Below are 14,843 nucleotides of genomic sequence, written 5' to 3'. Positions count from 1 at the left end.
GAGCGGTTCCTCTCTGTGTATGCAAGTGCGGTGGCCTCATCCTGATGTTTAAAGAAATACAACTTGAAGTCTAGTGAATCAAAATGATAAGCAAACTTACAAATAAACAGAAATTGTTCATATCACAGAATATACGGCCCCATGTCCTACAATTTTCTTTTCCAATTTTTCAGTTTTGCATTTTATTATTTTAAACAATACTTTTTCTATGTACTGCTGCTTGCTAAATTCACAAAAGGAATAGCCAAACATTTCATTTCTGATATACATACATAGCTTTTAAAAATATATACAGCAATAAAGAATCACCACATGCTCAGGCTTTTATCTGAGTAATTTTCATGATCCCATGGTAGTACAAACCACAGTAATTAATGCCATAATAGTTAACATCTCCCAGTGTCTAATTTTGTATTTCTCACTTTCTGAGAAAGTGAGAAATAGAAAAAAAACTTGCCTGTGTGGCAGAACTAACTGGAATGTATCAGCTGTAACAGTGATTTTGTTTTAAAGTCACCCAATAAGAAGCACCTGCTGAATAACCTGGTCCCTCTGCAAATAGAGCCTCATGTGACAGCCCGTACCTGAGGCAGCCGGTGGTATTGCGCAGAACCAGGGATGTCTGAAACTTCATTTTATGATCGTCATCGAAGGAGGAGCTGTTCCAGCCGGAGTGGGGCACGATGACGGTGCTGGTCAGCGTGGACAGCGCGTCCCTGATGATGGTCATCTTCACCGCGTCGCAGGAGGACAAGTTCCAGAGGACCCCTGCGGAGCAAAGGAGCGTCGCGGCCGGGTCAGCAACACCCGGCAGCGCTGCCACCCGCAGCAGCCTGGCACCAAAACAACCTCCTGCAGCCTGGCACCAAAACAACCTCCCTGCAGCCTGGCACCAAAACAACCCCCTGCAGCCTGGCACCAAAACAACCTCCTGCAGCCTGGCACCAAAACAACCCCCTGCAACCCGGCACCAAAACAACCCCCTGCAGCCTGGCACCAAAACAACCTCCCTGCAGCCTGGCACCAAAACAACCTCCCTATGGGCAGCACCAGCAGCCTGGCACCAAACCAACCTCCTGCAGCCCGGCACCAAAACAACCTCCTGCAGCCTGGCACCAAAACAACCTCCTGCAGCCTGGCACCAAAACAACCTCCCTGCAGCCTGGCACCAAAACAACCTCCTGCAGCCTGGCACCAAAACAACCCCCTGCAGCCTGGCACCAAAACAACCTCCCTATGGGCAGCACCAGCAGCCTGGCACCAAACCAACCTCCTGCAGCCCGGCACCAAAACAACCTCCTGCAGCCCGGCACCAAACCAACCCCCTGCAGCCTGGCACCAAAACAACCTCCCTGCAGCTTGGCACCAAACCAACCTCCCTGCAGCCCGGCACCAAACCAACCTCCTGCAGCCCGGCACCAAACCAACCCCCTGCAGCCTGGCACCAAAACAACCCCCTGCAGCCCGGCACCAAAACAACCCCCTGCAGCCTGGCACCAAAACAACCTCCCTGCAGCCTGGCACCAAAACAACCTCCCTGCAGCCCGGCACCAAAACAACCCCCTGCAGCCTGGCACCAAAACAACCTCCCTGCAGCCTGGCACCAAAACAACCCCCTGCAGCCTGGCACCAAAACAACCCCCTGCAGCCTGGCACCAAAACAACCTCCCTGCAGCCTGGCACCAAAACAACCCCCTGCAGCCTGGCACCAAAACAACCCCCTGCAGCCTGGCACCAAAACAACCCCCTGCAGCCTGGCACCAAAACAACCTCCCTGCAGCCTGGCACCAAAACAACCTCCCTGCAGCCCGGCACCAAAACAACCCCCTGCCGCCTGGCACCAAAACAACCTCCCTGCAGCCTGGCACCAAACCAACCTCCCTGCAGCCCGGCACCAAAACAACCTCCCTGCAGCCTGGCACCAAAACAACCTCCCTGCAGCCCGGCACCAAACCAACCTCCTGCAGCCTGGCACCAAAACAACCCCCTGCAGCCCGGCACCAAAACAACCCCCTGCAGCCCGGCACCAAAACAACCTCCTGCAGCCTGGCACCAAAACAACCCCCTGCAGCCTGGCACCAAAACAACCTCCTGCAGCCCGGCACCAAAACAACCCCCTGCAGCCTGGCACCAAAACAACCCCCTGCAGCCTGGCACCAAAACAACCCCCTGCAGCCTGGCACCAAAACAACCCCCTGCAGCCTGGCACCAAAACAACCTCCCTGCAGCCTGGCACCAAAACAACCCCCTGCAGCCTGGCACCAAAACAACCCCCTGCAGCCTGGCACCAAAACAACCCCCTGCAGCCCGGCACCAAAACAACCTCCCTGCAGCCCGGCACCAAAACAACCTCCCTGCAGCCCGGCACCAAAACAACCTCCCTGCAGCCTGGCACCAAAACAACCTCCCTGCAGCCTGGCACCAAAACAACCTCCTGCAGCCCGGCACCAAAACAACCCCCTGCAGCCTGGCACCAAAACAACCCCCTGCAGCCTGGCACCAAAACAACCTCCCTGCAGCCCGGCACCAAACCAACCTCCTGCAGCCCGGCACCAAACCAACCCCCTGCAGCCCGGCACCAAACCAACCTCCCTGCAGCCTGGCACCAAAACAACCTCCCTGCAGCCTGGCACCAAAACAACCTCCCTGCAGCCCGGCACCAAACCAACCTCCTGCAGCCTGGCACCAAAACAACCTCCCTGCAGCCTGGCACCAAAACAACCCCCTGCAGCCTGGCACCAAAACAACCCCCTGCAGCCTGGCACCAAAACAACCCCCTGCAGCCTGGCACCAAAACAACCTCCCTGCAGCCCGGCACCAAAACAACCCCCTGCAGCCCGGCACCAAACCAACCCCCTGCAGCCTGGCACCAAAACAACCTCCCTGCAGCCCGGCACCAAACCAACCCCCTGCAGCCCGGCACCAAACCAACCCCCTGCAGCCCGGCACCAAACCAACCCCCTGCAGCCTGGCACCAAACCAACCTCCCTGCAGCCTGGCACCAAACCAACCTCCCTGCAGCCTGGCACCAAAACAACCCCCTGCAGCCCGGCACCAAAACAACCCCCTGCAGCCCGGCACCAAAACAACCCCCTGCAGCCTGGCACCAAAACAACCCCCTGCAGCCTGGCACCAAAACAACCTCCCTGCAGCCCGGCACCAAAACAACCCCCTGCAGCCCGGCACCAAAACAACCCCCTGCAGCCCGGCACCAAAACAACCCCCTGCAGCCTGGCACCAAAACAACCCCCTGCAGCCCGGCACCAAAACAACCCCCTGCAGCCTGGCACCAAACCAACCTCCTGCAGCCTGGCACCAAAACAACCTCCTGCAGCCCGGCACCAAAACAACCTCCCTGCAGCCCGGCACCAAAACAACCCCCTGCAGCCCGGCACCAAAACAACCTCCTGCAGCCCGGCACCAAAACAACCCCCTGCAGCCCGGCACCAAAACAACCCCCTGCAGCCTGGCACCAAAACAACCTCCTGCAGCCCGGCACCAAAACAACCCCCTGCAGCCTGGCACCAAAACAACCTCCCTGCAGCCCGGCACCAAAACAACCTCCCTGCAGCCTGGCACCAAAACAACCCCCTGCAGCCTGGCACCAAAACAACCTCCTGCAGCCCGGCACCAAACCAACCTCCCTATGGGCAGCACCAGCAGCCTGGCACCAAACCAACCTCCCTGCAGCCTGGCACCAAACCAACCTCCTGCAGCCCGGCACCAAAACAACCTCCTGCAGCCTGGCACCAAAACAACCCCCTGCAGCCCGGCACCAAAACAACCTCCTGCAGCCCGGCACCAAACCAACCTCCCTGCAGCCTGGCACCAAAACAACCCCCTGCAGCCCGGCACCAAAACAACCTCCTGCAGCCTGGCACCAAAACAACCTCCCTGCGGCAGCACCGGTAGCCTGGCACCAAACCAACCCCCCTGCAGCCTGGCACCAAAACAACCTCCTGCAGCCTGGCACCAAACCAACCTCCCTGCGGCAGCACCAGCAGCCTGGCACCAAACCAACCTCCCTGTGCCCAGCCAGAAAACACCATCCCTCACGCTGCCAACACAGGGATTTACACACTGACAGCATTGATCAATCCGTGGTCAGCAGGGCTGCCATCAAAAGATTCACTTTACAGACTTGAAATTACATTTTGTAAACTCCAGGTTGCAGTTTGTTCAACAGCTCTCAGCTGGGCTGCCTGGCTGGGCGCAAACCCTTCCATGAAAGAGGTGCCATGTGCAGTAATAATGAGAACAAACGCAGCAGCAGATCAGCAGCTGTTTCCTGCCACACTGAGAAGGGAAACCTGCACATTAGCGAGTAAATAGGCTCCTCTCTTCCTCAAGGAAAACTATCCGACAGAAGCACACGCTGGCTGACGGGGGAATTTCCTGGCTCCCTTGCTTGCACAGTGGCTCGTTCTGCTCCTGGCCAGCAAGGGGAAGTCCCAGGCACCACAGGAGACCGGACAGATATTCCCTACCAGTGCTCAGACTCATCACAGTTTGCAAAACACCCTTCCACCCTCCTGAAACCTCTGCTGTTGCTCGCTACTCATCTCTCAGGTCTGCGCTCTTCTGGATATCTAAAGACAGGAGACTCTGTGACCAGCTTACGCTGAGGCCAGAGGTTCTGCCAGGGGGCTGCCGCGGTGCTGGAGAGGCGCTGGCGCTGCGGAGGCGCGCGGCAGGCCCCGGCGCAGCCACGGCAGGGCCGCGATGCGCAGGCACGGCGAGGCCACGACGCGCAGCCACGGCGAGGCCGCGACGCGCAGCCATGGCAGGGCCGCGACGCAGCCACGGCAGGGCCGCGATGCAGCCACGGCGAGGCCATGACGCGCAGACACGGCGAGGCCGCGACGCGCAGCCATGGCAGGGCCGCGATGCAGCCACGGCAGGCCATGACGCGCAGCCACGGCGAGGCCGCGACGCGCAGCCATGGCAGGGCCGCGATGCGCAGGCCCCGCGCCCGCCCGCCGCACGCCAGACACGCTCAGCACCAACGCCGGAACCCTTCCAAGCGCACGCGCGCCGCTCCCCTTTCCACACTCCCCATGCGTTCACATGAGGAGACGCATCTTGGTCTTCCCGGAGCCCTTGTTCCTCAGCACATGAGGATGGAAACCTGCAGCTAATCCCCAAAGCTGCTCTTTCCATCGGCAAACCGCAGCTCCCGGGGTTCGCCCTCCAGGAAAGGGGCGCGGGACTCCCCTGTCAGCCAGAGGCAGCTTTGTCCCCTCGCGCCGGCTCCGCTGGCGCCAGCGGCTCCCGCTCCCCATCCCACGTCCAGGAGGCCCCGTGCCCACGGGCTCGGCAGCCTTCCTGCTCTTACACACTCCTGCCACTGTTCAATTTTCTGCGCATGCTCACAGATGATTTTGGTTCAATCTTTTCTCCAAAATTCCTTCTTGTACCCATGGTCCGGTTACCTTTTTGAACACCTATTTTGCAGAATATTTCTTCTGTGAAAACTACGCATTTCATTCCAATATTCCAATGCTTCAACATATTACAAGATACTGCATAAATATATAAAAGCTAAAGAACAGATCGGGTCCTTCACAGTCTCATAGTCCTGAGGAACTTCAGATGAGAAATCTACTGCAAAGGATACTTCACATGTTAAAATGGTGAGCGATAACTGAGGCTAAATGTTAATACTACCATACAGACACTTTTAGAGACACGGAAAGAAGTATTTATGACCTTTCTCTCCAGTTCCTGTAAAACAAGACTTCCAGCAAGACAGGCGACTGATATATAAACTAGGAAAAGGGGAAAAGAAGGGAAAAGAAATCTCTAGGGTGAGATGGAAGTGTGCTATGAAAGACTGGAGAGATCTTCATAAATTGCCTGCGGTTTCCAAGTTTGAACTGCATCACATCTGCATGCTCCAAACAAGCTGAGGTTTACCTATTCCTCAGGTTGAACAGCTTGATTACATATGGCTATTTCAATACATATGCAATTTCATACCTTAAATATCTCCTGTGACTGTATACTCCCACTAAAGAGAAATCCTTCATAGAAAATTAATGGTGAGAAATCCAAACGCTCTGCTGGCCAACGGCGTCACACTCCTAAAGACCTGAATTCATGCGGTTTGTGATTCACTCTAGAAATTAATCTCAACTAAACTCCCCATCCCATTTTTTGTTAAAGCAAGTTACATAAGATAAATAAATTCTGCATCAAGTCCGAGAGTACTATTAGATATTAAATTGTCTCCAGTTACATAACACGGGAGAAAAGAGCTTACCCGATTTGCTGAGCCCTGGGCTCATCCCCAGCCGTCCCCGTCCGCCTCCGCCGCTGGGAGGGCGGCTGCGCCCGGGAAAGGAGGCAGGAGAGCACGAGGGGCTGCACGAGGGAGCCGGGAGTGGCTCCTGGGGTTGCCTATGGCTCTGCGTGTCACTTAGAGAGGGACGCCGACGTCTCCCCGTTCCTCGCCCGGAGAGAGGCCTGTGAGCGTTTCTGAACCCGCTGCCCGCAGGCAACGCGCAGCGGCGCCCAGGGTCGGTTCCCCCGCGCGGCCGCCGCGCACGGCCAGGAGCTGGCGCTGAAGCCACCGCGCACGGCCCTGCCGCAAGGCTCCGGCCAGCCTTGAGATCCCACCAGGTTTGAAGAACAAAAACAAAACATTTAAGGAGGGTTTGTGCCTCCTGAAAAGCTGCCGGTCATATTAAAGACTGTCTGGTATAGCAAAGCCTAGATGTTCAGCAATGATGAAGTATTCCATCACAAGTATGTAAAATGAATGAAAACATATATAATACCGATTCAGCTGCAGATAAACTGCCTTTAAATAGCTCGGATGTAAAAGAGACAATAAAATACAGCACTCATATCAAGCTATGCAAACAGTATTGATGAACCAGAATATGTTTTTCTCTAAACTGGCTGAACAGGAGAAAAAATAATAATTCAAGAAGGTAAAGGATGAAGAAAGTACAATAAAAATGCTCAACATGTTATTCAGAGCTATAATTTAAAAGGCTTTGATACAAGCTTCTGTAACATCAGATACCAACGAAATAAACGTATAAATCTAAATAGCTTTAATAAAAGCTAACTAAAGGGACATATATAGGCTTATGTAGTAGATCCTTCCTTTTATTTTTTTTTTAGGCAGATTTTAGGTTCTGCACACTGGAGTCCTAGCAGGGCAGGTGAGTTCTCTCATAGAGCCACACAAGTCACCCACTGAGGGTGACCCATTTTAAGACCCCCCTTCTCTTTCCAATTCTGTTCTGAAGCAACTCTTCAGAACTAACATAACATCACAAACTTGGCACTAGGCCAGGATAAGTCCGGGATAGCCCACGGCCCTCCCAAAGAGGACTCCTGAGGACGCCAGCAGCCAAAGACACAAGCGCCTCGCGCGGCCGCCCAGCGGGCAGCTCTGCACCCGGACCCATCCGCCAGCTCCCTGGCATTGAGCTTGAAGGTCTTTCCCAACCATAATGATTCCATGACTGTACGATGCTGACAGAAAGCAGATGATCCATCTGAGTCTTTGAAGCTGTCCTGGGGCCTCGGCAATTCAGTGGAATGTGCAACCAAGGACAGGACCAGCCAGTGGCAGCGGATGGAAGTGGGTGCAACCCTCGGACAGGCAGCCACCGGGAATGACCCTCCAAGTGCAACACCAGGACTTGCACCTCATCCATATTTCTAGCTTCCTAGATTGAAAGCTGTTCCGCGGAGATAAAAGCTCATAAATGATGTAGGTCCCATCCTTGAACATGGCGTGGTAAAGCCAAATAACCTTGATGATTCAATGTAGGCTCTGGTCTAGCAACAAAGCAAACAGGATTGCCTGGAAGATTTCTGGGTGAAGCAGTCTAGAGATGTGGGTGCCTGAGGAGAGCAGAGAGCAGACAGGCTAAAGACACCAGCACATAAAACAGTGCATCAGACAGCCTACAAGAACAGCTTCTCCTGCAGGCTGAGTCAGCTTTTCACCCTAAAGGTCCTCAATCTGTCTCTAAGATGCGAGGCAAGTTCTTCAAGTAAAACTTGGCATTATGAATTTGATTATAACTGACCGTGTTCTTCCCTAATTAAAAAGGTACTTACAAAGAATGTGAAATTTCCACAAACTGGAATGGAGCAGAAACAGAGACACCCAGAATTTGAACATCTGGTAAAAAAATGGGTGATTTGGAAACCTTACTTTTAAAGACAAAACTTGATGCTGTTGCATTTAGTGATGTCAATTGTTTTTATCAAATCCCACTGCCAGAAGACAGGTCAGAGAAACCCTCCAAATCAACGGATTTCTCAAAATCTTCGGTAAGGTATTCTCAGATGGAGAGGAATTACTTATGAAGAGCTGTTCTTTCCACACACCAAACAGTAACAGTCTGTTTTTATATGCTGCTTGCTGTGCATAATGCACATAAAATCACTCAGGAGCAACATATTCAAACATTCAAGTGGATGGCCTGCTATATAATTAAAAAAACATATTTAAAACTCTACTGATTCATTTGTAGATTAATAAATGCAGGAGGCTTTATCTCTTACAATAAGGTAGGGAAAAGACTGGAATTATAATAGCATAGATGTAGGGCTGTAGTTTACTGACTCTACAAAAGGCAGCATCAGCTGAAAGCTAGCAGTGAGGTAGATAAGTCACAGCATGAAATTTCACTGACCTTTTTCCTGCCTTTATGTGGTCAGGCACATGGAATGCAGAAAAGTGTACACAGCAGTATATGATAAATAATTTAAAAATAATATAAAAAAATAGTTTGTTAACTAGAATTTCTCAAACTAAGAACAGTTTTGCCGTCACACGCTGTAACCAACTCATGAAAAGGACGGTTCTGTTTTAGTTGTTTTCCTAACAGCCCTTTCCTACGCCAGCGTGGCTGCGTGACTGGAAAGGCTGGGTCAGGGCTTTGGCTCCGTGGGACCTGCCTGGCCCCACAATCACCAGCTTCCCAAAACTCAGACAGTTACTCAGGACACGTTCCCAAGTCACCTGAGCAGCTAAAAGCTTGCTTTTGACTGAAATCATCCCTCTCTTCATAAATCTTATATAAATCTATTCCTGTGAAACACAACTATGTAGATCGCAAGAAGTTTGCTATTCCTATTTTACTTGATAAAGCAAATTTGCATTTTGAAGTAAACTAGATGGGCATTTCACATAACTGATGCTAAATATACCTGTTTTCTTTAAAAGGCAACAGATACCCACTAATTGATGCTGCTAATGAGTAAGATATAACTTATTTACTAAGGAAGAAGCCTTTTCCTCAGGAAAAGGAAATGCATATTTCCCTCCCTAAGGAATGTAGATTAGATATTCCATATTATATGAAAAATGATGGATAAGATGAAATACTGATGAACGGTGTTAATTTTAAACTAGAAATCAGCCACATAATGTTTCTAGTGATGTACATTTATATTAACTTTTCTAGTTTTATAAGATTATCTTAAAATCGGAATGCACAATAAAACTGGGTGTGCATTTTTAGTTTTAATTCTGCCACAGGTAGAATCTTTTAATTAATAAGTAATTGGACCTTCTCCACTTCTTTATCTTGGTATTTATAGAAAGGGTTTGAAAATCTCTGCCAGAAAGGTACTGTGGATCTGCCTGCAGTGTTCAGCATTGGTCTGACTCTGTTCTAACAGAAGTCAATGTCACTGACTTAAGTAGAACAGAATTAGGTCAAAGTCTACCATTTTGCTGTACTTGGTAGAAAAAAGGATCATGCAATATCTGTGTGTTAAAAATTAGGGTCACTTTTTCTGAAGTAGTCACCTTCATTATAAGTCAAATGGAATACCTATTTATTTGAAAACTATTTTGGCTACAGATTAGGTGCTATGTATTTATTGAAAGATAAAAGTGTTCTTCTTTTTAATACATAGTAACTGTATAGTCTATAAACAAAACTTTGAATTTGGCTTTATCTGTGGAACCATCCCTTACCTCTTAAAAGCAGAAGTTATTCAGAAACATCAAACACGGATTTTGTAGCGCAGACAAAGCAGCTAATGTGCAATTCTACTCCTATGTATTCCATTTACATTAACTGTTCTTAAGGAAATAACTGTATGCTAGCAGAGAAAACACCAAGATGTAGAGATAGCAGAGGTTATCTCAACATTTGCTTATGTGGAAAACATTTAGGGGAAAAAAAGCCTTCATGTGAATTTAAAGAGATATGCTTTGCACACATTCTGTACAGAATCATTTTCTCTACTTAATATACTTCCAAAGTGACTAGGCTAAGGTACACATACCATTCCAAGGTATTTCTTTGTTTAGAAAAACTATTAGAATATTTTGTTGGCAGTTCATGCAAAACAGCTTAATATGAAAGAGAATGAAACAAAATTACGAAACCAAACCAAATGAGAAAGCTATCAAAACTTGAAATAGTTAAGTTTTCTGAAAAACTCTTGTTTTTTTCTCTTCTGTCATATTCTTCTGGACCCTGACCTGCACACAATCCTCTCATGCTGAGAGAGACAAGTAGCTGTGTCAGAACACATCTAAAATTAACAAATCCAACTGATTTCCATGAAAATGGAGCTCCTTCATGTGTTATAACTGGAAATCACTGATTATCTCTGCTCTCTCAGTCTGCACCAAGACCCAAGTAGGTCTCTGGGCTACAAACTATCTTATGATCAAGAGATGACAGATGTGCACAGTTACAGGTTGCAAATGCAGAGGCTTCTGTAACTTGAATACTTGCAACTGTCTGCCTCTACCTTAAGATACACATTCATAGTCTGGGTTCATCTTTGAATTCTGCAACACTTCATTTCAAATTTGCTAAAAGACTTTTGTTTTTTAAATCAGTAACAAGACTGATGCTAAGAGCCAATAAAGCCATACCAATTCAAGCAATACTGGGCCTACATGCAGCAGAATCACACTGGACCAAAATTTATCCTAAGTGTAACTACTCTGTTTCACTTTTCCCAGTGAATCTATACTTGTATGCTAGTATTTTAAACATCAGTAATCAAATTATTTTGTACTTAAAAAAACTAATGCACACATAAAATTCCAGACAATATGCTCCAATTCCACTCACTCACCAGCTGTTTCTGTCCTGTTGTCCAGAACAGAAAAATAATCTATATTGTAGCTCTGCACCATTTTTTTCTATACAAAGCTTACCTGTTACGAGCTCTTTTATTTCTGCATCCACAGTTTTTCTGAGCAGTCGCAGGAGGGCAGGAATCCCACCAACGTTCTTCATGGCGATCTTGTTCTCGTCGGTGGACTTGCCGTACACGAGGTTCCTGAGCGCCCCGCACGCGTTCTTCTGCACCTCCAGCACCCTGTGGTCCAGGAGGTCCACCAGGTGCTTGATTCCGCCCAGCCGACACACCTGCAGGACGGACCCACGGGAACATCAGCTCCTGCGCACTTCACACGTGGCACTCGACACGCTGAGAGGACCCTTTTTTATATTGAATGATAGTATGCCCTATTCTACCCCCAAAAGGAAGATTACCAGGAAATCTTAACCGTAGTTAAGCTAAGAGGCTGTAAGTGAAGGAATAATTTAAGGCTGCAGTGAAAAATCCTTTACCATTTTGGTAAACTTCATACCATTTTTGGATGTTCCTTGCCTGTTCCACCCTGTGCAATAACTAGTTTAGCAAGTTAGAACACTATTAACTCACTGTCATTAAGTTCATTGTCTTTTACTGTCTTTTACTTTTACTGAGGGCATTCAGTGGACTGACGGCTATTTACATGGGAAGATTTCTGGGGCCAGGAAGTTTGATGTACTGTGAAAATTATCTTGCATAGTATTTATTTGACACAAACTACATCAAAAGCGCCTATTGGAGGATGCTATACATTTTTTAAAGATTTATTCTTTCTTAAGGCTACTAATTCTTATGTCTACATTATTAAATAAATGAAGGAAGGAATAACTATTCAAAGTTTTCAGTTAAATCCCTCCTGCACGACAACACAACAGCACATCAGACATTACACCTACTTTACACATTATTAAAGGAAAAGCAAATTTAGGTAGACGTTCTTCACATGTCAGTGTAATTTATTTTTTCTATGTAATTTTGAAGGCAATTTAAATGGTAAAGATGGGTTTCTCGCAGATAAGCAGTTTCTTATGCTTCCTCCAGGTTTTAGCAATGCAAGCACTTCAGTTCATTCTGCTGGGCTTGTAATACCCTTAATAGTCTAAGAAATTAATCTGCTTTCTATCACAGCAATAAAGTAATATATCTAAATAATGAATAAAAATATAGCATTAAAGGAGTACTCAAATAGTGCTTTAATGATCTTAGCAATAGAGCCATTACGATCCTTTCCTATCCTGAGCAGTGTCTAGTGCCGGCCTCTGACTGAAGGCAGGACACTCGTCGCGAACTGCAGCTTCCCTCTCGCCACAGACACAGCAAGTGGCCACAGAACAGCACGAGCATAAAGGAGCCGACTGCCCGGTGAGCACTGCCGGAGCCTGAGGCCACCACAGCTCCTTCCCCTGAGGCCACCACCGCTCCTTCCCCCGAGGCCACCACCGCTCCTTCCCCTGAGGCCACCACCGCTCCTTCCCCTGAGGCCACCACCGCTCCTTCCCCTGAGGCCACCATCCCTCCTTCCCCTGAGGCCACCATCCCTCCTTCCCCCGAGGCCACCACCGCTCCTTCCCCTGAGGCCACCATCCCTCCTTCCCCTGAGGCCACCATCCCTCCTTCCCCTGAGGCCACCACCGCTCCTTCCCCCGAGGCCACCATCCCTCCTTCCCCTGAGGCCACCTCGCTCCTTCCCCAGCTGGTTCTCTGCCCCCGTCAGATCGCGGCCACTTCGACCCGGGCAGCCGGAGGGCAGCGGCAGCGGGAGCAGCCCCAGCCGTGCGGGCAGCGCGCGGAGGCCGCGGGCCCGACGCGGTCCGGGTGCGGGACGAGCACCCAGCCGCTGGCCAGGGGAAGTGGCGAGATGGAGGCAGAAGGGATCAAAGGGGAAGGGCAACGTCTCCCTTGCTGCAACTGGGGGTTGTTTTGCTGGGTGAGCAACATTCTTACAGAAGTGCTATCAATATTTCATTAACATAAGTTATATTCATCATGTTCATCATGAAAATAAGAGATAAAACACGCATGAGATATGAGTGGGAAAGCAAACTTCTTCAGATCAATAGCTTACAGCTGCTCTGAGGAAGAAGCAGCTCTTTAGACAACTGCTAGATGATATTTTAACAAAACCTGTATTTTCACTCGGATGCACCTTTCCCCTACAATGAACTGAAATTAATACTCTCCTCTGTGTATTTCCAGGATTGTGATTTCTTTTCTTTGCTTGACAGTTCAATTATTCCCTGTGAGGCACTAAAATATCTTCAGCAAAAACACAGAAAGCCTTCAAGAATTGTCATTTCTCCAAGAATTATTGCTTCTCCTAATCTGCAGTCACCACCACACTGCACACACAGACTTCACCTTCACTTCTATGCTTCTGCCAAACTGTGCAACCCACATGTCAAAGAGCTTCACATAATTTGCATGCTATACAAAGACAGTCTTATAAGAGGCTGTGTGAAGATCTTCATGCACATATGAAGATCTGTGTATATTATATATATGTGCATATATTTACACACACCTACATATGTCAACATTAACGTATGTCTAGTACAACCAGAAACACGAGAGGGTCCAGGATACTGTGCTACAACAAAAGGATGAAAACGGGGCAGGTGTGTGGCTGTTCCTAGTGCTGAGCAGCCTCCCCAGCAAGGGAAGCAGCCGTGCCTACCTCCGTCTTCACTTTGTTGTCCCCGAAGCAGAGGTGCTGCAGGTAGGCGGCAGCGTTGGCCTGCACGGAGGGGAACTGGTGCTGCAGCATGTGGATGACCTCGGGCAGCTCCGGGTCTCGCCAGGCAAACTCCCTTCAGCGGGAACACAAGCACAGGCATTAGCTACAAACATGCATTTATCTACTAGGCAGAATTACAACAGCGCCTTAAGTGCTTTTCATCAATTTTGTTTTTGTTCTGCAGGACCAGGGCTAGGAGGAAAAACAGGTATGTCAGAGCAGTAATGAGTCACCCCACACTTTATTCTCCCCATTGGGAAAGAGCGCTTTATATCCTACATGCTTCAGTTGGGTATGTTGGCCATACAAACAGATGTACACACTAAAATTACACCAACTGAAACTCTGCAACCTATAAACATCCCCCAGCACTTCAACACAGAGCCAGATGCACACATTTTTCCTAAGTTCTCTCCATTTAACAACAGTGCTCAGGTGCATCACTCCCATAAAGTATATTCTCCCGAATACTCAATGCTCTTCCTCATCTGAAGGCAATTGTACTCGAAAAAAGCTGTGCTGCTATGGATGTCTTCATCGTGACCAGATCCACATATTTGCATAATCTGAGTTACTCAGGGATTGCAAACATAATACCAGTTTCATCAGACGTGCTTTACTTAACAAATCATTTTATTTACGCAGACAAATCTGGAAAAGGCATTAAACACATCAGGGCCCCATTCATACCCAACTGGGCTAGATATGTATCCACTAATATTTGTTGGGCCAGCTTCCCTTTGTAAAGGAAGTCAAAAAAATAGGAGTGTGTCAAGTTTCTTGTTCTTGAAACTCCAGGCAAGTTTAGAGCGGCTGTCCCAAGAGCAGCGTCTGCGCCTGGGGTATTCGAAGGGCAGCATCGGCAGGGCCAGCCGGGTCCCCGAGGATCCCTTCACGGCCGCTTTGCAGGGGACGCTACCGAAGTGCCTGCTCTGGACCAGAATCACACAGGGGCTTATGTCTCCCTGCTTGTGTCTCCTGAGGACAACGGCCTCTCCAGCAATAGAGA

The 14,843-nt window shown here is 49.0% G+C and overlaps 1 protein-coding gene across 2 annotated transcripts in view; it reads right to left on the bottom strand.

Annotated features, from left to right (window-relative positions):
- PKP4 (plakophilin 4) overlaps nucleotides 1-14,843 on the bottom strand; it is a 64,525-nt gene that overhangs the window by 13,624 nt on the left and 36,058 nt on the right. For both annotated transcript variants that reach the window (XM_088519806.1, XM_088519807.1), the window contains exons 9-11: nucleotides 13,775-13,903; nucleotides 11,159-11,372; nucleotides 585-768 (exon numbers count right to left, since the gene is read on the bottom strand). In XM_088519806.1, coding sequence (XP_088375932.1) covers nucleotides 585-768; nucleotides 11,159-11,372; nucleotides 13,775-13,903 — 527 coding nt within the window. The remainder of the gene's footprint in view (nucleotides 1-584; nucleotides 769-11,158; nucleotides 11,373-13,774; nucleotides 13,904-14,843) is intronic.

The sequence above is a fragment of the Tinamus guttatus genome, unplaced genomic scaffold (assembly GCF_059628265.1).
Source record: "Tinamus guttatus ecotype Peru unplaced genomic scaffold, ASM5962826v1 Tinamus_guttatus_pri_ptg000073l, whole genome shotgun sequence".
Taxonomy (NCBI): domain Eukaryota; kingdom Metazoa; phylum Chordata; class Aves; order Tinamiformes; family Tinamidae; genus Tinamus; species Tinamus guttatus.
Note: the sequence above shows the minus strand (reverse complement) of the source record. Positions and strands in the feature narration are given on the sequence as shown.